Below are 22,877 nucleotides of genomic sequence, written 5' to 3'. Positions count from 1 at the left end.
GGAACATTTAAAGACCTGCCTCTGAGAAAATGTTGCTGTTTTCAAGCAAATTCTCTGCAACTCTACACATTTTGTCGTGGGGCAGAGATTTTTTGTGGTTGAAGTTTTAAAGCCAATTCTACACATTTTGTCATGAGGCAGATATAACTTTGCAGTTTTAAAGTAAATTATGATGCATTTTCTTAAAAAATTAAGAAAATATTTTGGGGAAATACAAGTATTGAGTTGAAAAAATTATAAATTGGTGGAATACTGTGGATACCAATATTCCCATGTTGCCCAGGATCAAGAACATAAATTGTAGATTAATAATTTTACATTGTATTATATTACACCCTCTGAATTGAATCTGTTAGTAATATTTACAGTTGAAGTCAGAAGTTTACATACACCTTACTCAAATACATTTAAACTCAGTTTCACAAGTCCTGACATTTAAATCCTAGTAAAAATTCCCTGTCTTAGGTCAGTTAGGATCATCACTTTATTTTAAGAATGTGAAATGTCAGAACAATAGTAAAGAGAATGATTTATTTCTGCTTTCATTTATTTCATCACATTCCCAGTGGGTCAGAAGTTTACATACACTCAATTAGTATTTGGTAGCATTGCCTTTATATTGTTTAATTTGGGTCAAATGTTTTGGGTTCACTTCACCCAACAATAAGTTGAGTGAATTTTGGCCCATTCCTCCTGACAGAGCTGGTGTAACTGAGTCAGGTTTGTAGGCCTCCTCGCTCGCACACGCTTTTTCAGTTCTGCCCACACATTTTCAATAGGATTGAGGTCAGGGCATTGTGATGGCCACTCCAATACCTTGACTTTGTTGTCCTTAGGCCATTTTGCCACAACTTTGGAAGTATGCTTGGGGTCATTGTCCATTTGCGACCAAGCTTTAACTTCCTGACTGATGTCTTGAGCTGTTTCTTCAATATATCCACCTAATTTTCCTTCCTCACGATGCCATCTATTTTGTATAGTGCACCAGTCCCTCCTGCAGCAAAGCACCCCCACAACATGATGCTGCCACCCCCGTGCTTCACGGTTGGGATGGTGTTCTTCGGCTTGCAAGCCTCCCCCTTTTTCCTCCTAACATAACGATGGTCATTATGGCCAAACAGTTCTATTTTTGTTTCATCAGACCAGAGAACATTTCTCCAAACAGTACGATCTTTGTCCCCATGTGCAGTTGCAAACCGTAGTCTGGCTTTTTTAATGGCGGTTTTGGAGCAGTGGCTTCTTCCTTGCTGAGTGGCTTTTCAGGTTATGTCGATATAGGACTCATTTTACTGTGGATATAGATACTTTTGTACCTGTTTCCTCCAGCATCTTCACAAGATCCTTTGCGGTTGTTCAGCGACTGTTCAGGCGTTTGGAAATTGCTCCCAAGGATGAACTAGACTTGTCGAGGTCTACAATTTTAGGTAGGCCTTGAAATACATCCACAGGTACACCTCCAATTGACTCAAATTATGTCAATTAGCCTACCAGAAGCTTCTAACGCCATGAAATCATTTTCTGGAATTTTCCAAGCTGTTTAAAGGCACAGTCAACTTAGTGTATGTAAACTTCTGACCCGCTGGAATTGGGATTTAGTGAATAAGTGAAATAACCTCTCTGTAAACAATTGTTGGAAAAATTAGTTGTGTCATGCACAAAGTAGATGTCCTAACCGACTTGCCAAAACTATAGTTTGTTAAGAAGAAATTTGTGGAGTGGTTGAAAAACAAGTTTTAATGACTCCAACCTAAGTGTATGTAAACATCCGACTTCAACTGTATATATAAAAATATATATATTACCATTTTGTTATATTAAGAGATCTGGCTGGAGAACCCCTGCCGTACCTCCATGACCGAACTCTGAGAACCCGTGATGTTTGTGTTGAGTCATTTAATGCCTCAACTGCAACTTCACTGGAGTTGCAGTGATACAAACAAGTATTTTACAATACAAGAACGTTCAATATGTCAAATGGTGTCAGCGGTAGGATCCGACTGTTCAGGTGATAATGTCATGTGGGTCCTCCTTACCTGTGGGGGTGAGAGATGGTCCCTGGGCTGAGACAGAGACCACGAGGGCCACACTGAGCAGCAGGAGCAGGGGACACGTACCCATACTGCCCTGGGAGAACCGGGACACACGCCTTACTGACAACCGAAAAATGACCCTTTCACAGTGCAACTGGTCATGATCGGATTATAAATTCATATGTGTGGTACTTGTAACTGGATGCCTAATCCTAAATCCTTCATGATCACATTTGGAGAATAATCCAACAAAATTTGGGTTCTTAAATTTTTGGGGGGGACTAAGATTTTTTTACAAGAAAATATAAGTGTCTTAAATGCATTGATTATAGGGTAAATCAGTTTGACAGCACCGCTTGTTGATTCAAACCAAACTTTCCATAAATGTTTGCCCACAGAAGAAGTGGTCAGAAAATTACTTTTTGGAATGAATGCCAAAACATTCAGGAGAAAGAGGTGCTCAAACTTCACCAATTTTGCATACCCCAACATACCATGAGACATCCATGTTTTTCACTGGAAAAGATAAACGGTTGAGATTTATATAATTTTAAATCTTACACACAGGGATGTCAAACTATTATAATTTCTGGATACATTTTTATTTATTTTTTAAATGCAAGAAATAATAAAATAGTTTAACAAAGTTTTGTTCAAACCAAAAATGGGTGCAGTCAAAACGTGATTGAAATCATATGGATTTACCCTATAATGATGAGTGGAATAAGGAGTTGATCTCTTACCTTAAGGAGCGAATTTGGCATCAATCACTCATTCGCACAGTGTGGTCCTGGATGCAAAAAGAAAAGGGAGACACTGTTAGAATCTCAAATAGGTGCTTAGAAGTGTTTCACTAGTTAGTTTAACTAGTTTTGTATTATTCATTTAACTTGCATCTTGCTGGTTTGCCTGTTGAGAACATTCCTAATATACTGAACGAAAATATAGTTTATATACAGTGCTTTGCAAAAGTATTCATCCCCCTTGGCATTTTTTCCTATTTTGTTGCATTACAACCTGGAATTTAAATTGATTTTTATTTGGATTTCATGTAATGGACAGACAAAAATAGTCCAAATTGGTGAAGAGAAAAAATAAAAACTTGTTTAAAAAAAATAAAAACTGGAAAAGTGGTGCGTGCTTATATATTCACCCCCTTTGCTATGAAGCCCCTAAATAAGATCTGGTGCAACCAATTACCTTCAGAAGTCACATAATTAGTTCAATAAGGTCCACCTGTGTGCAATCTAAGTGTCACATGATCTGTCACACGACCTCAGTATATATACACACACACACACACACACACACACACACACCTGTTCTTAAAGGCCCCAGAGTCTGCAACACCACAAAGCAAGGGGCACCACCAATCAAGCAGCACAATGAAGACCAAGGAGCTCTCCAAACAGGTCAGGAACAAAGTTTTGGAGAAGTACAGACCAGGGTTGGGTTATAAAAAAATATCCGAAACTTTGAACATCCCACAGAGCGTCATTAAATCCATTATTAAAAAATGCAAAGAATATGGCCCACAACAAACCTGCCAAGAGAGGGCCGCCCACCAAAACTCACGGACCAGGCAGGAGGGCATTAATCAGAGAGGCAACAAAGAGACCAAAGAAAACCCTGAAGGAGCTGCAAAGCTCCACTGCGAAGATTGGAGTATCTGCCCATAGGACCACCTTAAGCTGGGCTATACAGAAGAGTGGCCAAAGAAAGCCATTGCGCAAAGAAAAAAAATAAGCAAACATGTTTGATGTTTGCCAAAAGGCATGTGGGAAACTCTGGTCAGATGAGATTAAAATGTAGATTTTTGGCCATCAAGGAAAACGCTATGTCTGGCGCAAACCCAACACCTCACATCACCCTGGGAAAACCATCCCCACCGTGAAGCATGGTGGTGGCAGCATCATGCTGTGGGGATGTTTTTCCATCAGCAGGGACTGGGCAACTGGTCAGAATTGAAGGAATGCTAAATACAGGGAAATTCTTGAGGGAAACCTGTTTCAGTCTTCCAGAGATTTGACACTGGGACAGAGGTTCACCTTCTAGCAAGACAATGACCCTAAGCATACTGCTCAAGCAACATGAGTGGTTTAAGGGGAAACATTTCAATGTCTTGGAATGGCCTAGTCAAAGTCCAGACCTCAATCCAATTGAGAATCTGTGGTATGACTTAAAGATTGCTGTACACCAGCGGAACCCATTCAACTTGAAGGAGCTGGAGCAGTTTTGCCTTGAAGAATGGGCAAAAATCCCAGTGGCTAGATGTGCCAAGCTTATAGAGATATACCCAAAGAGACTTGCAGCTGTAATTGCTACAAAAGGTGGCTCTACAAAGTATTGACTTTGGGGGGGTGAATAGTTATGCATGCTCAAGTTCTGTTTTTTGTTGTTGTCTTATTTCTTGTTTGTTTCACAATAAAAAATATTTTGCATCTTCAAAGTGGTAGGCATGTTGTGTAAATCAAACCAAAAAAATATTTTAATTCCAGGTTGTATGGCAACAAAATAGGAAAAATGCCAAGGGGGTGTATACTTTCGCAAGCCACTGTAAATCAGTCAATTGAAATAAATGTATTAGGCTCTAATCTATGGATTTCACAAAACTGGGGGTGCAGGGGTGCACCCACTGGGGAGCCATGCCCAGACAGGGCTTCATTACAGACAGAAATACTCCTCAGCACCCCCCCCCCCCCTCCGACGATCCCACAGGTGAAGAAGCCTGATGTGGAGGTCCTGGGCTGAAGTGGTTACATTTGATCTGCGTTTATGAGGCCGGCTGGACATAATGCCAAATTCTCTAAAACAACGTTGGAAGGCTTGACTAATCCCAAACCTGCCAGCTGGTGATTTATCCAAATATCTAACCATTACCTCAATAACAAAATAGCTCAAATAAAAATTCTGAAAGCGTTACATATCCCGAGTTAGGTTATGAAACCATGTCTGCATAAACCCACCATTTTTTGGGTTTGCTCATTTAGAAGCAGCCTTTATCAAATGTTAGCCTAACACACTACTGTGACACGTGCAGGTATCTTACCCACAACCCTGATGTTGCCAGTACCATGCTGCAACCAACAGCCATCAGACCCGCATAGAACCCCACCATTCTGTGTCTGCTAAATCCCAGTCGCTCCCTCTCTCCTCTTTTCTAGATGTGTCTTGTATCCAGGTGGTGCTCCGTAACATGAATAATAAATGACCACATTATTCTGGGACACAGCGAAGGGGGAAAAAAAAAAAAAAGATGCTTTTTATGTAGGCATATATGCGTTTCAACTTGGGCTATACGCAAGACAGCAGGTAGCCTAGTTACCCGAGCTCTGGGGATAAATCAAGAAGTTAGAGACTGAGAAGGAATGCAGAGACTGGATTGAGACAACTTTGTTCAGATTTTGGATTTGGACACGGATTTGACAAAATTGCCTGTATTGCGCAATAATTTCGAATCAAATGAGTGTTGCATTGACTGCAGTGGAGCTCACCTCAAAATACAATGAAAGGGAGTCAGTTGAAATAAAGGCGAGTGTGTGTAGGAAAGGGCCTAAAGCGCAGGCTGGGTGGGCTGACAATGGTGTAATCCCACCAGTCCACTGGGTGCGGCCTGACTGACTGAGCTGTGATAATCTCGTGGTCTTGATACAGGAATAATCTAGCCCGTCTGGCTCTCTTTACTGCGTTCTAGCTCCACGCACGCACGTGTGCACGCACGCACCACACACACCGGGTGAATTCAGACACACACAAAACCTGGGTATCAGGGATTTACTGCCAGAGCGTCAGAATTGGGTGGGAAAAAACACTACTGTGCCATTTGTATCTAGTGGGAATAACTGTGATCCATCCTTACTGTTTTGGGGAAAGCAAGTGGTTAATTAAGATGGGTCTAGCAACGAGTAGTATGTATTCTGTTTTGTTAGGGGCAATTCCACGTTAATGGAATTACGCCGAGACTCAGATTTTTCACGTTAAAATGTATGCCAAACCAAATCTATTGATTTCAAAAGTTTAACAAACCATACAACCCTACGCACAAGGTCTACTAATTTACACAGAGAATTTCACAAAAACACATTTGCTGGAAGAACTGTGCTGATGCAAAGTTGGGTAACAGAATTACGGTAAAATCTCCCTCAGCTTTTTATGCGACCACATTTTCCAGAAAAATGGGGTGTCCGCTATGACTGACGCCTCGAGTTTTACAGAATTACGGTAACGGAATTACGTCATGGGTCCCTGATCTGTACTATACAGAAATGCGTAATTATGGATATGAATTTCATGCTCTTCATGGTGATGTATCCTGAATAGCTACAAAGGTAGAAATATGCAATATCCTTATTTTGCATATTTTAATATTATTCTAATGAGCCCCGCCCCCAAATGACGACAACATATGGTTGGTCCGGACCAGACCAAATCTGAACCAACGATAGACGTTTATGTTTCACAAGTTTGGACATCACAATATAGTAGAGCTCAGTACAGTGGGACTACTGTCCAAACTTGTGAAACATAGACGTCTATGATTGGTTCAGATTTGGTCCGGCCAGAGCGGACTGAACAAATTTCACCGTCCAAGGACGTTCGCTGTCGGTCAGTGCTTAGTGGGCGAGGATGCTCGCTACAGTAAACGGAAAGAGGGTAGGTGTCACTAAGAACCAGGTTGAGGTGACATTAAGGAGAGCGAGAAGTTGTCCAGAATGTTTTTCACAGTCTTGCTTTTACCACCAGACAACAGAAAGAAAACAGTTGAGCTGAACATAACAGTATGCCAGTGGAAGGGAGGACTGTAGCAGGTGACCCTATGAGCTGAACATAACAGTATGCCAGTGGAAGGGAGGACTGTAGCAGGTGACCCTATGAGCTGAACATAACAGTATGCCAGAGGAAGGGAGGACTGTAGCAGGTGACCCTATGAGCTGAACATAACAGTATGCCAGTGGAAGGGAGGACTGTAGCAGGTGACCCTATGAGCTGAACATAACAGTATGCCAGAGGAAGGGAGGACTGTAGCAGGTGACCCTATGAGCTGAACATAACAGTATGCCAGTGGAAGGGAGGACTGTAGCAGGTGACCCTATGAGCTGAACATAACAGTATGCCAGAGGAAGGGAGGACTGTAGCAGGTGACCCTATGAGCTGAACATAACAGTATGCCAGAGGAAGGGAGGACTGTAGCAGGTGACCCTATGAGCTGAACATAACAGTATGCCAGAGGAAGGGAGGACAGCAGCAGGTGACCCAACTGTGGTTTGTGACAACTATGATTTCCCATTATAGCCAATTTAATTGCAGTAATTCCACTACCGATTTGGTAACAGAATTCCGAGTTTTAAACACTTAACTATTCATAAACAAATTTGACATCAGTAAATACACTAACTAATTGGTAGGTCTACCTTTACTTGTTACTTCTGTGAACTTTCATTATCCTGCCTTACGAGGGAGCGAAATTAGAAAATATCTTAAAGTTATGTGGGTTTTTGGTAACAGAATTACAAGGCAATGTTTCTTAAATTTACAGAAGGCAAATCATTTCTCTAAAACTAAATATAAGTGTTGATATTAGCTGCCAGGGGTCTTCAACATTGTGTTTTGATGTATTTCTAATACATTGTAAGACTTTTTCTGGTAGATGTTGTCTAAGAACCCTTTTCCATCAGTTTAACCATAAATCGAAGCCTTTGATTATTCCACATTTTTTGGTTGGAAAATGGTTGAAAAATTTGTATATGTATTCATTTGACCCTCAATGTGACATTGCTCCTATGCATTGTACATGTTGGTGCTCATGGGTCCTTCAAGATGGAAATGTCCCTTAGCACATAGAATTGTTTTTAAATGGATTGTGAAAACCACACTTGGTATTGGAGCTTGCAGACTCATGCTGCATATTATTTAGCCTAGCACTGTACCTACCCTTCCCCCAATACTTTTGCTCTTTGCCCGCTTCCGCTCCCCTTCCCCGGTCTTATCCACTCACAGCTGACAAAAACCGTCCACAATTACAGTTCTCCCTTCCATGCCCAAACCGTGCCAACCACCTCCCCAGAAACCTCAACCAGTGCTGCAGTTTCCCCCTCAGACCTCAGCCAACTCTGCTACTGCTGCACACAGGGTGGATTTCACTTGTGCCGTTTTCCACCTCTAAAACGAGGACAGTGAATCAGGATTCGTCCCTGTGCTAAATTTAGAAGAGGTGTTCCTAAATTCAAAGGGTGGCCTAGTGCATCGCGAGTGTTTGTTTCACTTGACTTCAAAGCAAACTAATCGCTGTAGACTGCACTGAGCTGAATCCAGGATAGAACAAAAAAGGAAAACCCAACAGATAGCCTAGGCCTACAAACTCAACCCACTGGGCAAAAACTGGCGGAATCAACATTGTTTCCACGTGATTTCAACCGCCCAAAAAAAATCTATGCGATGACGTTGAATCAATGTGGAACATTTATTGGATTTGCTTCAAGTCATCAACATAGGGGCATTTCATCTTTTTTTTTGTCCAACTTTTAACCTAAATCCAATCGTGTTTTTATTTACGTTAGTTGACAACGACCAAACATAAATCAAAACTAGACGTTGAACTGACGTATGTACTTAACTGAAGCTTATGCATGTCATATTAAAATGAAATGTATCAACCGGCCTTCCCTGTGGCTCAGTTGGTAGAGCATGGTGTGTGCAACACCAGCATGGTGTGTGCAACACCAGCATGGTGTGTGCAACGCCAGGGTTGTGGGTTCAATTCCCACGGGGGGCCAGTACAAAAAAAAATAATGCATGAAATGAAATGTATGCATTCACTACTGTAAGTCGCTCTGGATAAGAGCGTCTGCTAAATGACTAAAATGTAAATGTAAAAATGTTTCCTTCCTTCCTCCTAAATAAAACACTTAAAAGATGTGCAGAAACGAAGTATGGAAAGGCGCAAAGTCTATGACAACCATTTTACCCCTTTATCTGCATCTCTCCCTCCCTAGTAGGCTAGGCTGTCGATCCAGCTGACTCAGACTGCAGGAAAGTCTTAAAACGACGAGAGCCCAGCACATTGTTTCCTTCCCCTGCAGTCTGGCTGCTAGTACCGCAAACTCCTCACTCATCCAAAACCAGCCTCTGACCCTTGAACCCTTCCTGTACAATGCCCCAGCCTACCCCCTCACCTGACCCATAGAGCAACCATCCTCATAACCAATGACTCAGCTATGACACAACCATTCCCCATTGACATTAGTGACTTTAAAAATCACATTAGCCTGATTGAAGTAGAAGCTTCCTCTCTAAATTAGGCTAAATGTAGCATGGTTGCATCATCGGTCTGGAAATGAATCAGCCTTTGTGCTTATGAACCGGCTTGCATCATTGGGAGCCTAAACAACCTTTTTGGACAAACATGACTCACCGCCGTCACCCTGCTGTGATAAGGTGGCGTGTTCATGTCGGTGAGGTGAAGCTGTCCGATGCTAACTGGAGCTAGTAGCCACATGGATGCAGTTTATGAGTGTAGTGCCTACCAGTCTGATCTATAGGTCTGAGTGCATCAGTCTATGGGGACCTGGCTAAATGTGTTTTGCCCACCAAAGCAGTCCCCAAACCCTTTCAGTGTGTGTGTGTGTGTGTGTGTGTGTGTGTGTGTGTGTGTGTGTGTGGTGTGGTGTTCATCCACAGAGGAGTGTGTGCTGTGAGAGGGATGTCCCAGTGACTTAAGTGGAGAGAGGACATTATTAATTCAAGAGGCACTAGTCAAGTGTTTCCTACTTCATACCTAGGCTATACCCACTCAACACAACAAAATGCCATCTTTTATAGTCAAGTAAGAGAACAGCCACCCTTTGGCGTGATGGATCTCTATTTGTAGCGGAGACGGTAGAGAAAGCTTTCTGAATAATCTCTGGTTGTAGTAGCAGTAGAACGGGAGGGGCTCGGAATCACGCACATTCATATGAGCATATTCAGCCCCATCACTAAGCTGATGACAGACATAGTCTAGCGTTCTAGAAATACAAGTTTGACAACACAAAACATCTTATATGCCTAGTAGCCTACGCCATGATACTGTGTACTGTACTGCAAAAGGTACAACATTCTCCTCTTGCGCTTAACAGTTTCCTGTTACGAAAGCTTTGTTGACAGCCGTGCCCGACCAAGATGTTCCGCTAGTGCAGAGAACAAAGAAGTGGTCCACAGCGGCTTCCTCTCGCTGCTTCATTTCGGCATTGCAATCTTCCGTTATCTAGGCCTAGTTCCACACAAGCACATCCAATTTGATTAAGGCTATATTGACCACGTCTTTAACGTTCTCGCAAGCTCCCGTGGAACTAAAAACGTTTTATTAACATTACGCCGCCCGGGTTTGCTTGGGCCAGAATCTGCAAAACTTTTCCAAAAGTGCCCCATTCTTCACGTCGTAGGTTTCGATATCTTGCTGCATTTTCATCACAGCAACCTCCTGAGATATCTCGTCAAGTGGTCTATTTCTAGGTGGCTAAACAATTCAGTTGGTGCTCGGTTGTCCTTCTACTGTGAGACTGACTGTTTTGATGCCACCCCACCTAAATGGAGAGTGAGTATAGATTCAGAAGTGACTACAATGGAGGATATGTTCTATTAAATCAGCCTAACTTTCATGCCGCTTCATTAATAGTCAAGTGCTATAATAAAGCCGTCCACAAAACACAGTCATGTTCGATACTGCGAAAGTCTGTTTTTCTGTATTTTTTTCCTCATGCTTTGTTTAGTTGCCATCTGATTTCAAAAGGATCGAAAGAGGTGAACGATCTAAAAAAAATGGTTGCAATCGTCGGTAGGACAGAAAGGTGTTAAAGTGCGACAGGGTGCGCACCGCACCCAACCATCTTCATATTCGAACAAATGTACCTCCAAAATAAACAGCAACAGTCCATACACAGCCTATTCAGAACTCCGACTCCAGATAGAATGCAGAGTTCGCAGACGATCGCCAAGATATTCCAAAAGCGTCATGCATGTTAGTCACTGTGGTTGACTGTTGCCTCATAAACAATACGCTCCCAGGGGTTAAAGCTACAATATCTAACTTTTGGGGCAGCCTGAGTGGGATCTCTGCTAGTTTTTAATGGCCCGTTTACATGGCATACGAGGCCATGTGACCAATCACAGCCCTCCTTTTAGGCTTGGGCGGTATCCAGATTTCCATATCGTCACACCGTCCACTTATCCTGGGATTGATGGTATTACCACCACAGCACACAAGGGGGCGCTAACACCGCAAGAAAAGACCATCAGGTCTCTTACCAGAATGCTAATAAAATTACCACAAACTAACAGCAAAAATCAGACACTAGCTAAATGCAAAGAGAGGCAAATCCAGCTCATAAAGTTACACAGGCATAGCTAGAAGCTACCAAATGTCATTTTCAGTAAGTGTGGCATTTACAAGTTCAAGTGAACGAGAGAAATTGTTCAAATGAACAAAGTTGTGACGCTGCTCTTCCTTCAGAAAAGCATGCACGTGTACACGGAGCAGAGAAGAAATCTAGAAGAAAATGATTGAAATCTAAATACTACTAATATTACAGAAAGTTGTAAAGCATCATATGACACCAATGTTTGCAGCGTAGCACCTACAGATGAAACACTACGGAGTCTTAAAGGAGGCCAGGGTAAACCCAAAATGTCATAAACCAACTTTGACATTATTTATCAATTATGCTTTTAGATACAAAATGCCAAATATATGTCAACAGTCCTTCCTCCAAAGGACTGTTCTATGGATGACAAAATCCCCAAAATCATGTTCTTTTTTTATGTCGGTTTCGTGAGGAATCACTCTTATCGAGCGTCTCTGCTCCTTTTCATTCACATGGACTGTGCCTAGGCTAATAACACAGAGGCCATTCTGTCCAGCTCCATCCAATTAAGGATGCCAACGAAGAAACGATTGGGATGAAAACAAACACACTTCGTGGCACAGCACGATTAGAGTAGGCCCCCATACCTACTTTGCAGGTGTTAACATTAACCAATGAACGGACCCATTACAGAACGTGAGCCTAACTTATCACAACGACGACGGAAGTTCCCTGGACATGCTTGACAGAGGCTAAAGAAGCCGACGTAGGAATCTCAAAGGACAGTCCGATTTTAAAAGCAGTCATTTGACAAACATTTGACCATGACACAAAGAAAGAAACGGCCTGTTACTTCAAAGTCTTCCCTGCAATTCCAGTTTTAACAACCGTGGACTTGGATGTAGATCTGTGTTTTTTACATTGCAAGTGGTGCCCACAGCATGACTACAGAATAAATACATTGTTCCCTCTCCGCCTGTGGCCAAGTGTCAGCCTAACCAGTGTGGTCACAGGACTGTATTTCACCTCATGGTATTTCATTCACACAATGCGAGAGACTTACTTCAAGGGGCATTTTACCATTGGTTTCGTATTTCTTGTCCATATGGTCTCCAAATATCATAATGAAATGAAAACGGCTCAAATCACAGTGCATTTTAGAGGTATGCTAGATCCTCCCGCTCGTTCACATCTGCTTTGGGTTTAGGCAACGCTCGTAATAAGCAGGCCTCCACTGATCACTGATTGATGTTCTAAGGTGAGGGGAGGATTGTCAATCTGAGCAGCTGCACTAGACTCACCGAATTCGCTAAAGTTAAATTCTCTACAGTTGATACAGATATGGAAACTCAGCGCATCTGATAACGGTCATTACATTTGACTGAGTCACTCTGTAGACCTACATCTCAAGTCGAACCAGCTCATGAGTGTACATTGCGTGCCAAACAACACCATCAACTCTAGTTCATCCAAGGCGGGTAGCTTAGATTATCAGGACACCGGCTTGCCGGCAGCGCCCGCTGATAAGCAGCCCAACGGCCTTGATGAACTGACGACAGCAAGACAAGCATGTACTGGAGCAGCGCAAATTCCCCCCCCCCCCCCCACTCACTCGAGGGTGCACTGCTTCACGAGTCATCGCGAGGAGAGATAATGGCAGTCTGTCTGCCCTCATTCATGGCATATTAATACTCTGCCTGTGTCCTGAGGGGGATCCGCTGAGGCAGGAATACTCTGAATGACCCTCTTCATGGCGGCTCAAGTAGGCCATGCCCAAGACTCTCCCTCGCCCCCAACACAGACCACAGATTATACATCCTCAACGCCACACACATCACCCACAATACTACCCTTTTTTAGGGCTAGTACTGCTCCTAGTATGCTCTGTGACAGTGCTCGCTCACCTCATTCATATGAGCCAGGAAATTGGTGAAACGGAGTGAAAGATCCAGGATTTGCGCCAAGGCAAAATGTGCTGTCAGCCAAAGCTTGTGGGAGCTAGAGTGTGTCCGGCTCAAAGGACCAAGCGCAAATGTGGTGACTCAGTCAGGCTGTGCATGTAGGCTGCTTCTGCTTTGTTGTGGGGTTTCTCACAGAGCACGCCAGGGGCCTCTACAGTCTACCCACATCACACAGAGAAGAGGATGTGGCGGCGCTAAGCAGCGGCCTTCTCCCAAAGCCACTGTGACCCGGGAGCGTAGTGTGGGCCAAAGGGGCAGGCTGAAGGCCACAAACCCACAATTACTCTCACTCCATCAGCAAATGCAGGAACGACGGGCTTCCATGCTTTGGCCTGCATACAAAACTATAACAAAGGGTCAACATAGTGAACTTGTGCATTTCTAATGGTTTGAATTCCTTATTGCCTACATGGAAACTCATGTGCTGAGTTAGCTAGGATTTGAAACTGTGGCCATTGAGTTGTAAAGTGCAATGGGCAGTCTCATTGCTGCTTGCAGTCCTTCATACAATTTTGCTAGCATTAGCCTACTTTCATATTTACATTTTAGTAATTTTGCAGACGCTCTTATCCAGAGCGACTTACAGGAGCAATTAGGATTAAGTGCCTTGCTCAAAGGCTCAGAAAGATTTTACCTAGTCGGCTCGGGGATATCATTTCAATAATCAACACACCACCGGCTTTTTGGGCCTGTAAGTCTGATGTTTCTACGTCCCTGCCTATACAACAAATGCTCCCTACGCTCAAGATTCTACATTTCCAAATTGGCTATCATCCAAAGATGTGGAAGACTATCTCCCAAGAACTGCCAGATCCCTAAAATGGGTTTGTTGTTTATTTTTAAAGCTACTGATTAAAATGAAGGGACCACAATGGAAATAAGTCATTGACTTACAGTATTGTACTGTGAGTACAGTGCATTCGGAAAGTATTCAGACGCCTTCACTTTATCCAGTTACGTTAGAGCCTTATTCAAAAATGGATTAAATAAATGTTTTTCCCTCAACCTACACACAATAGCCCATAATGGCAAAGCGAAACCAGTTTAGAACATTTTACAAATTATGACAAATAAACTGAAATATCACATTTGTATTCAGTCCCTTTGCTATGAGAGTTAAAATTGAGCTCAGGTGCATCATATTTCCATTGATCATCCTTGAGATGTTTCTACAACTTGGAGTCCACCTCTGGTACATTAAATTGATTGGACATGATTTGGAAAGGCACACACCTATCTATTTTAGTTCCCACAGTTGACAGTGCATGTCAGAGGAAACACCAAGCCATGAGGTCGAAGGAATTCCTCAGAGCTACGAGACAGGATTGTGTCGAGGCACAGATCTGGGGAAGGGTACCAAAACATGTTCCGGGATTACTCCGATGGCATTGAGGAGTACACCACATCAGTTATTGGCTTCATCAAATAAATATCAACAACGTCGTCCCCACAGTGACCGTACGTACATACCCCAACCAGAAGCCATGGATTACAGGCAACATCCGCACTGAGCTAAAGGCTAGAGCTACCGCTTTCAAGGGGCGGGACTCTAACCCGGAAGCTTATAAGAAACCCCACTATGCCCTCCGACGAACCATCAAACAGGCAAAGCGTCAATAGAAGACTAAGATTGAATCGTACTACACCGGCTCTGATGCTCGTCGGATGTGGCAGTGCTTGCAAACTATTACAGACTACAAAGGGAAGCACAGCCGAGAGCTGCCCAGTGACACGAGCCTACCAGACGAGCTAAACTACTTCTATGCTCACTTTGAGGCAAATAAAACTGCAACATGCATGAGAGCACCTGCTGTTCCGGAAGACTGTGTGATCACGCTCTCTGCAGCCGATGTGAGTAAGACCTTTAAACAGGTCAACATTCACAAGGCTGCAGGGCCAGACGGATTACCAGGACGTGTACTGTGAGCATGCGCTGACCAAGGCAAGTGTCTTTCCTGACATTTTCAACCTCTCCCTGTCCGAGTCTGTAATACCAACATGTTTTAAGCAGACCACCATAGTGCCTGTGCCCAAGAACACTAAGGTAACCTGCCTAAATGACTACTGACTCGTAGCACTCACGTCTGAGCCATGAGGTGCTTTGAAAGGCTGGTCATGGCGCATATCAACACTATTATCCCAGAAACACTAGACCCACTCCAATTTGCATACAGCCCCAACAGATCCACAGATGATGCAATCTCTATTGCACTCCACACTGCCCTTTCCCACCTGGACAAAAGGAACACCTATGTGAGAAGGCTATTCATTGACTACAGCTCAGCGTTCAACACCATAGTGCCCTCAAAGCTCATAAATAAGCTAAGGACCCTGGGACTAAACCCCTCCCTCTGTAACTGGATCCTGGACTTCCCGATGGGCCGCCCCCAGGTGGTAAGGGTAGGTAACAACACATCCGCCTCGCTGATCCTCAACACAGGGGCCCCTCAGGGGTGCATGGTCTGTCCCCTCCTGTACTCTCTGTTCACTCATGACTGAATGGCGAAGCACGACTCCAACATCATTATGTTTGCCGATGACACAGCAGTGGTAGGCCTGATCACCGACAACGACGAGACAGCCTATAGGGAGGAGGTCAGAGACCTGGCCATGTGGTGCCAGGACAACAACCTCTCCCTCAACGTGATCAAGACAAAGGAGATGATTGTGGACGACAGGAAAAAGAGGACTGAGCACGCCCCCATTCTCATCGACGGAGCTGCATTGGAACAGGTTGAGAACTTCAAATTCCTTGGTGTCCACATCAACAAACTAACATGGTCCAAGCACACCAAGACAGTCATGAAGAGGGCATGACAAAACCTATTCCCCCTCAGGAGACTGAAAAGATTTGGCATGGGTCCTCAGATCCTCAAAAGGTTCTACAGCTGCACCATCGAGAGCATCCCGACTGGTTGCGTCACTGCCTGATATGGCAACTGCTCGGCCTCTGACTGCAAGGCACTACAGAGGGTAGTGCGAACTGTCCAGTACATCACTGGGGACAAGGTTCCTGCCATCCAGGACCTCTATACCATGCGGTGTCAGAGAAAGGCCCTAAAAATTGTCAAAGACACCCTAGTCATAGACTGTTCTCTCTGTTACCGCACGGCAAGTGGTACCAGAGCACCAAGTCTAAGTCCAAGAGACTTCTAAACAGCTTCTACCCCAAAGCCATAAGACTCCTGAACACCTAATCAAATGGCTACCCAGAGCATTTGTATTGCCCCCCCCCCCCCCTCTTTTACACTGCTGCTACTCTCTGCTGTTATCATCTATGCATATTCACTTTAATAACGCCACCTTCATGTACATATTACCTCAACTAACCGCACATTGACTTTGTACCGGTACCCCCCTGTATATAGCCTCACAATTGTTATTTTACTGCTGCTCTTTAATTACTTGTTAGTTTTATTTCTTATTCTTATCTGTATTTTTTTTTAACTGCATTGTTGGTTAGGGGCTCGTAAGTAAGCATTTCACTGTAAGGTCGACACCTGTTGTATTCGGCACGTGACTAATAAAATTAGATTTCATTTTTATACATTTGCACACACAAAAAACGATTTTTTGTTTGTCACTATGGGGTATTGTGTGTAGATTGACAAGGGGGAAAAAAGCAATTTAATCCATTTTGTAATAAGGCTGTAACGTAACAAAATGTGGAAAAATGGAAGGGGTCTGAATACTTTCCGAATGCACTGTATATGAAAAATAATATTAATCTATACCTGGCAGGCAGGCAGACATTAAAAATGTACGTGCACATCAGTTTGAGCGACGCACCAGGAAAGCAGAGTTTTCCCTTTATAAATATTTCACCCTCCTTCCCAGTGCACCGGGTTAGCCAAATCAAGCGTACCCTCTATTTTCAAAGGACTATCCCAACCCGTAACCTCCAGGCCCATGTGACTTTGCCACACTGACCAACCTCTGCAGAGACCATAATCACACTCCCTCAGCCTTTGCAAGACAAGAGACCCATCCCAGGGCTATCAAAGACCCAGAGCTTCTCGACACCCTGTGACATCAGTGTTCCCTCTAGATTTGTTTCCTTATGTAGGGCAGGAAAAATAGACACCAAATTCCACTGATACCATTTGAGGACAAGCCTAACTGGGCTATGGTCAGAGCTAGGTGAGATGGGAGGCCCACCATAAAATCGGCTAAAAGGTTGAGAACATTGTAGGGCCAAACCATTGTAGGACCTACATATCATAATAAAACCCTCTCCAGACAGTTCTTATGTGACTTGTTAATACATAGGTGAATTGGAGTCAGTGATTTGGGTCCCCATTGAAAAGAGAAGTGTTAGCTTCGAAATGAGACCATTACTCTTACATTTTGCCTATGTCAAAACCTTTTAATAGGTCTAAATTCTGCAACGAGTGCAGGTTGACAGTGCAAGTTATCGCGGTCAAAAATGGGCCTAAATAGGCTGTGTTTTGAAAATGGCTGCACTAGTGTTTACAAGGTCAAACTGTCACTCAAGGTGCACTTTTTCAATGAGCTGCTACTACCGTGTCTAGACACTGGGGCACTAGAAACTGTCCTACACCCTCTACAATCGTAAAGAGTTCATGTCCAACACCCCTCACCTGTTAGATAAGGCCTAAATATTTACCCTAGCATCTGATGTTATTTACACCAGTAGCTAGGCTTTCAAAAGCTAAATGTATCAATCTAGTGCACTTTGAGATGAACATCGAGTGAGATTAAATCTACTAAGAATTCTGAAGAAAGTAAAATCAACTCATGTCAACCCTATTCAGAAGTCAATACATGACATTCTGGTAACTTGGAACACACAGGTACAGTGTATTGCCAAAAACCTCCATACCACTCAACAACTCTGACTTGTCCAATGAGCCAAACTGCTTAAATAGTCAGTCACTCTCTCTCTCTGAAAATGATATCATAATCTAATGACTAAGTTACTTTATCTTTCAAAGGAGAGATGTGGCAGACTAACGCTGAAGTACAGTGCATTCCACTGAATACAATAATTTCCTGTACTATATTTACTGCCCTATTAAAACATGTGTTTTAGAATAGAACCCTAGGTGTATCTGAAACACATCTGTAAATAGATTTGATGACGCTTTTGAATCTGGCTTTATAAACAACACAAAAGATATGTCAAATCAGCTAATGCCTGATTTAAGTATGCTTTCAAGTTATTGAAATGCACCATAGCGGTAATGGAAAATTCAGGAAAGCAAAAAGGAAGAACATCAGGCAATCATTGTTTATTTAATCTTTCTGAGAACAGAAGATATGTTTCTGAGAGTCTTAGCTTTCAGGAATGGAGTCATAATTGCTAATAGCCCAAACCGTTCCAAGGCTGGAGCCAAATTCATAGGAAGAAGATCATAATTGCATTAGCATTTTGCCAAGGCAGCAGCTACACTTCCTGGGGTCTAAACACATTAAAGCACTTACATTACATACAAAACAAAAGATAAAACAGTACATCATAACATTATTACACCACTACAATACAAGATGTACAATACCACCATAGAACAATATATGCGTGTGTCTGTACCTTTGTGTGCCTCTTCACAGTCCATAAGGTGTATTTTTACCTGTTTTTTAAATCTGATTCTACTGCTTGCATCAGTTACCTGATGTGGACTAGAGTTCCATGTAGTCATGGCTCTATGTAGTACTGTGCGCCTCCAATAGTCTGTTCTGGGCTTGGGGACTGTGAAGAGACCTCTGGTGGCATGTCTTGTGGGGTATGCATGGGTGTCCGAACAGTGTGCTAGTAGTTTGAACAGACAGCTCAGTACAATTCATTTCCCCCAGTAATTCTGTGCAGTTTTGTAAAAGTCCTTTCTAATGAATCATGCGCGACTTGTGAACGTTGTAGAGGGAAACAGAGGGGAATTTTAGCTTTCATTTGTGGGGTCATAATAGCCCGAACAAGTCACACGCTAGAGCCAAATTCATAGGAAATAAACTAACTCAACATGCCACACTGGCTTTAGAAACCGCTGGGTGAAAAGTTAAACAGCCTGTCCGCCCGTACTTCGATGCATCTGCATGGTCCTAAAGCACACTGAATCATATATATATATATTTTTTACAAAATTGCAATCTCACAATTCTTCAACCATCAAAAGGTTCAGGGCTGCACTGTGCCACACCCTTTTATCCATTTAGCTGATATCCTGTTTTTATTAAATGATCACAAAATTTCCTTTGCAACTTTGGGTAGAAAACCGATGAAAATAAATTGTGTGGTCGTCACAATTCAAGCCAGTCGTCCATGAAAGCAATTAATTAGCTTAATTTCTCAGAGATGAAATTATATTTCAACAAAATAACGTTTCAGGAACGCTAATCTTGTGTTTTTAACTACAGAAACAGATATGCTATTGATTGCTGTTTAAATATATATATACACACATACACTGCTCAAAAAAATAAAGGGAACACTAAATTAACACATCCTAGATCTGAATGAATGAAATAATCTTATTAAATACTTTTTTCTTTACATAGTTGAATGTGCTGACAACAAAATCACAAAAATAATAAATGGAAATCCAATTTATCAACCCATTGAGGTCTGGATTTGGAGTCACACTCAAAATTAAAGTGGAAAACCACACAACAGGCTGATCCAACTTTGATGTAATGTCCTTAAAACAAGTCAAAATGAGGCTCAGTAGTGTGTGTGGCCTCCACGTGCCTGTGCGACCTCCCTACAACGCCTGGGCATGCTCCTGATGAGGTGGCGGATGGTCTCCTGAGGGATCTCCTTCCAGACCTGGACTAAAGCATCCGCCAACTCCTGGACAGTCTGTGGTGCAACGTGGCGTTGGTGGATGGAGCGAGACATGATGTCCCAGATGAGCTCAATTGGATTCAGGTCTGGGGAACGGGCGGGCCAGTCCATAGCATCAATGCCTTCCTCTTGCAGGAACTGCTGACACACTCCAGCCACATGAGGTCTAGCATTGTCTTGCATTAGGAGGAACCCAGGGCCAACCGCACTAGCATACGGTCTCACAAGGGGTCTGAGGATCTCATCTCGGTACCTAATGGCAGTCAGGCTACCTCTAGCGAGCACATGGAGGGCTGTGCGGGCCCCCCAAAGAAATGCCACTCCACACCATGACTGACCCACCGCCAAACCGGTCATGCTGGAGGATGTTGCAGGCAGCAGAACGTTCTCCACGGCGTCTCCAGACTCTGTCACGTCTGTCACATGTGCTCAGTGTGAACCTGCTTTCATCTGTGAAGAGCACAAGGCGCCAGTGGCAAATTTGCCAATCTTGGTGTTCTCTGGCAAATGCCAAACGTCCTGCACGGTGTTGGGCTGTAAGTACAACCCCCACCTGTGGACATCGGGCCCTCATACCACCCTCATGGAGTCTGTTTCTGACCGTTTGAGCGGACACATGCACATTTGTGGCCTGCTGGAGGTCATTTTGCAGGGCTCTGGCAGTGCTCCTCCTGCTCCTCCTTGCACAAAGGCGGAGGTAGCGGTCCTGCTGCTGGGTTGTTGCCCTCCTACGGCCTCCTCCACGTCCCCTGATGTACTGGCCTGTCTCCTGGTAGCGCCTCCATGCTCTGGACACTACGCTGACAGACACAGCAAACCTTCTTGCCACAGCTCGCATTGATATGCCATCCTGGATGAGCTGCACTACCTGAGCCACTTGTGTGGGTTGTAGACTCCGTCTCATGCTACCACTAGAGTGAAAGCACCGCCAGCATTCAAAAGTGACCAAAACATCAGCCAGGAAGCATAGGAACTGAGAAGTGGTCTGTGGTCACCACCTGCAGAACCACTCCTTTTTATTGGGGGTGTCTTGCTAATTGCCTATAATTTCCACCTGTTGTCTATTCCATTTGCACAACAGCATGTGAAATTTATTGTCAATCAGTGTTGCTTCCTAAGTGGACAGTTTGATTTCACAGAAGTGTGATTGACTTGGAGTTACATTGTGTTGTTTAAGTGTTCCCTTTATTTTTTTGAGCAGTGTATATACAGTTGAAGTAGGACATTTACATACACTTAGGTTAGAGTCATTAAAACTAGTTTTCAACCACTCCACAAACTTCTTGTTAACAAACTATAGTTTTGTCAAGTCGGTTAGGACATCTACTTTGTGCATGACACAAATCATTTTTCCAACAATTGCAAACAGACGGATTATTTCACTGTATCACAATTCCAGTGGGTCAGAAGTTTACATACACTAAGTTGACTTTGCGTTTAAACAGCTTGGACAATTGCAGAAAATGATGTCATGGCTTTAGAAGCTTCTGATAGGCTAATTGACATCATTTGAGTCAATTGGAGGTGTACCTGTGGCTGTATTTCAAGGTCTACCTTCAAACTCAGTGCCTCTTTGCTTGACATCATGGGAAAATCTAAAGAAATCAGCCAAGACCTCAGAAAAAAAATTGTAGACCTCAACAAGTCTGGTTCACCCTTGGGAGCAATTTCCAAACGCCTGAAGGTTCCACGTTCATCTGTACAAACAATAGTACGCATGTACAAACACCAAGGGACCACGCAGCCGTCATACGGCTTAGGAAGGAGACGTGTTCTGTCTCCTAGAGATGAAGGTACTTTGGTGCGAGAAGTGCAAATCAATCCCAGAACAACAGCAAAGGACCGTGTGAGACGATGGAGGAAATAGGTACAAAAGTATCTATATCCACAGTAAAACGAGTCCCATATAGACATAACCTGAAAGGCCGCTCAGCAAGGAAGAAGCTACTGCTCCAAAACCGCCATAAAAAAGCCAGACTACGGTTTGCAACTGCACATGGGGACAAAGATTGTACTTTTTGGAGAAATGTCCTCTGGTCTGACGAAACAAAAATACAACTGTTTGTCCATAATGCCAGTCGTTATGTTTGGAGGAAAAAGTGGGAGGCTTGCAAGTTGTGAAGCACGGGGGTGGCAGCATCATGTTGTGGGGGTGCTTTGCTGCAGGAGGGACTGGTGCACTATCACAAAATAGATGGCATCGTGAGGAAGGAAAATTAGGTGGATATATTGAAGCAATATCTCAAAACATCAGTCAGGAAGTTAAAGTTTGTCCATTTGGAAGACCCATTTGCGACCAATGACCCAAAGCATACTTCCAAAGTTGTGGCAAAATGGCCTAAGGACAACAAAGTCAAGGTATTGGAGTGGCCATCACAAAGCCCTGACCTCAATCCCATAGAAAATTTGTGGGCAGAACTGAAAACGCGTGTGCGAGCAAGGAGGCCTACAAACCTGACACAGTTATACCAGCTCTGTCAGGAGGAATGGGCCAAAATTCACCCAACTTATTGTGGGAAGCTTGTGGAAGGCTACCTGAAACGTTTGACCCAAGTTGAACAATTTAAAGGCAATGCGACCAAATACTAATTGAGGGTATGTTAACTTCTGACCCACTGGGAATGTGATGAAAGAAATAAAAACTGCAATAAATAATTCTCTCTTCTATTAACCCCTAGTCGGGCTCGACATCCAGTGAAAAATCCTATCGCCATTACCATAACAAAATGTAATATTTTTTTTCTTTCAA

General features: G+C 43.3%; 1 protein-coding gene across 5 annotated transcripts in view; it reads right to left on the bottom strand.

The window, feature by feature from the left end:
* LOC106565195 (receptor-type tyrosine-protein phosphatase alpha) overlaps positions 1-22,877 on the bottom strand; it is a 56,196-nt gene that overhangs the window by 26,155 nt on the left and 7,164 nt on the right. For 3 of the 5 annotated variants that reach the window (XM_082959038.1, XM_082959040.1, XM_082959041.1), the window contains exons 2-3: positions 2,774-2,820; positions 2,034-2,124 (exon numbers count right to left, since the gene is read on the bottom strand). In XM_082959038.1, the coding sequence (XP_082815164.1) occupies positions 2,034-2,124; positions 2,774-2,794 (112 nt within the window). In that variant the 5' untranslated portion in view covers positions 2,795-2,820. Of the gene's footprint in view, positions 1-2,033; positions 2,125-2,524; positions 2,547-2,773; positions 2,821-13,272; positions 13,409-22,877 lie in introns of those variants that run through there. The other 2 variants (XM_014132052.3, XM_082959039.1) reach the window with 2 other exon arrangements.

This window comes from Salmo salar, chromosome 12 (genome assembly GCF_965601325.2).
Source record: "Salmo salar chromosome 12, fSalSal1, whole genome shotgun sequence".
Lineage (NCBI taxonomy): Eukaryota > Metazoa > Chordata > Actinopteri > Salmoniformes > Salmonidae > Salmo > Salmo salar.
The sequence above is the reverse complement of the archived record's forward strand: the minus strand, read 5'-3'. Positions and strand labels throughout refer to the sequence as shown.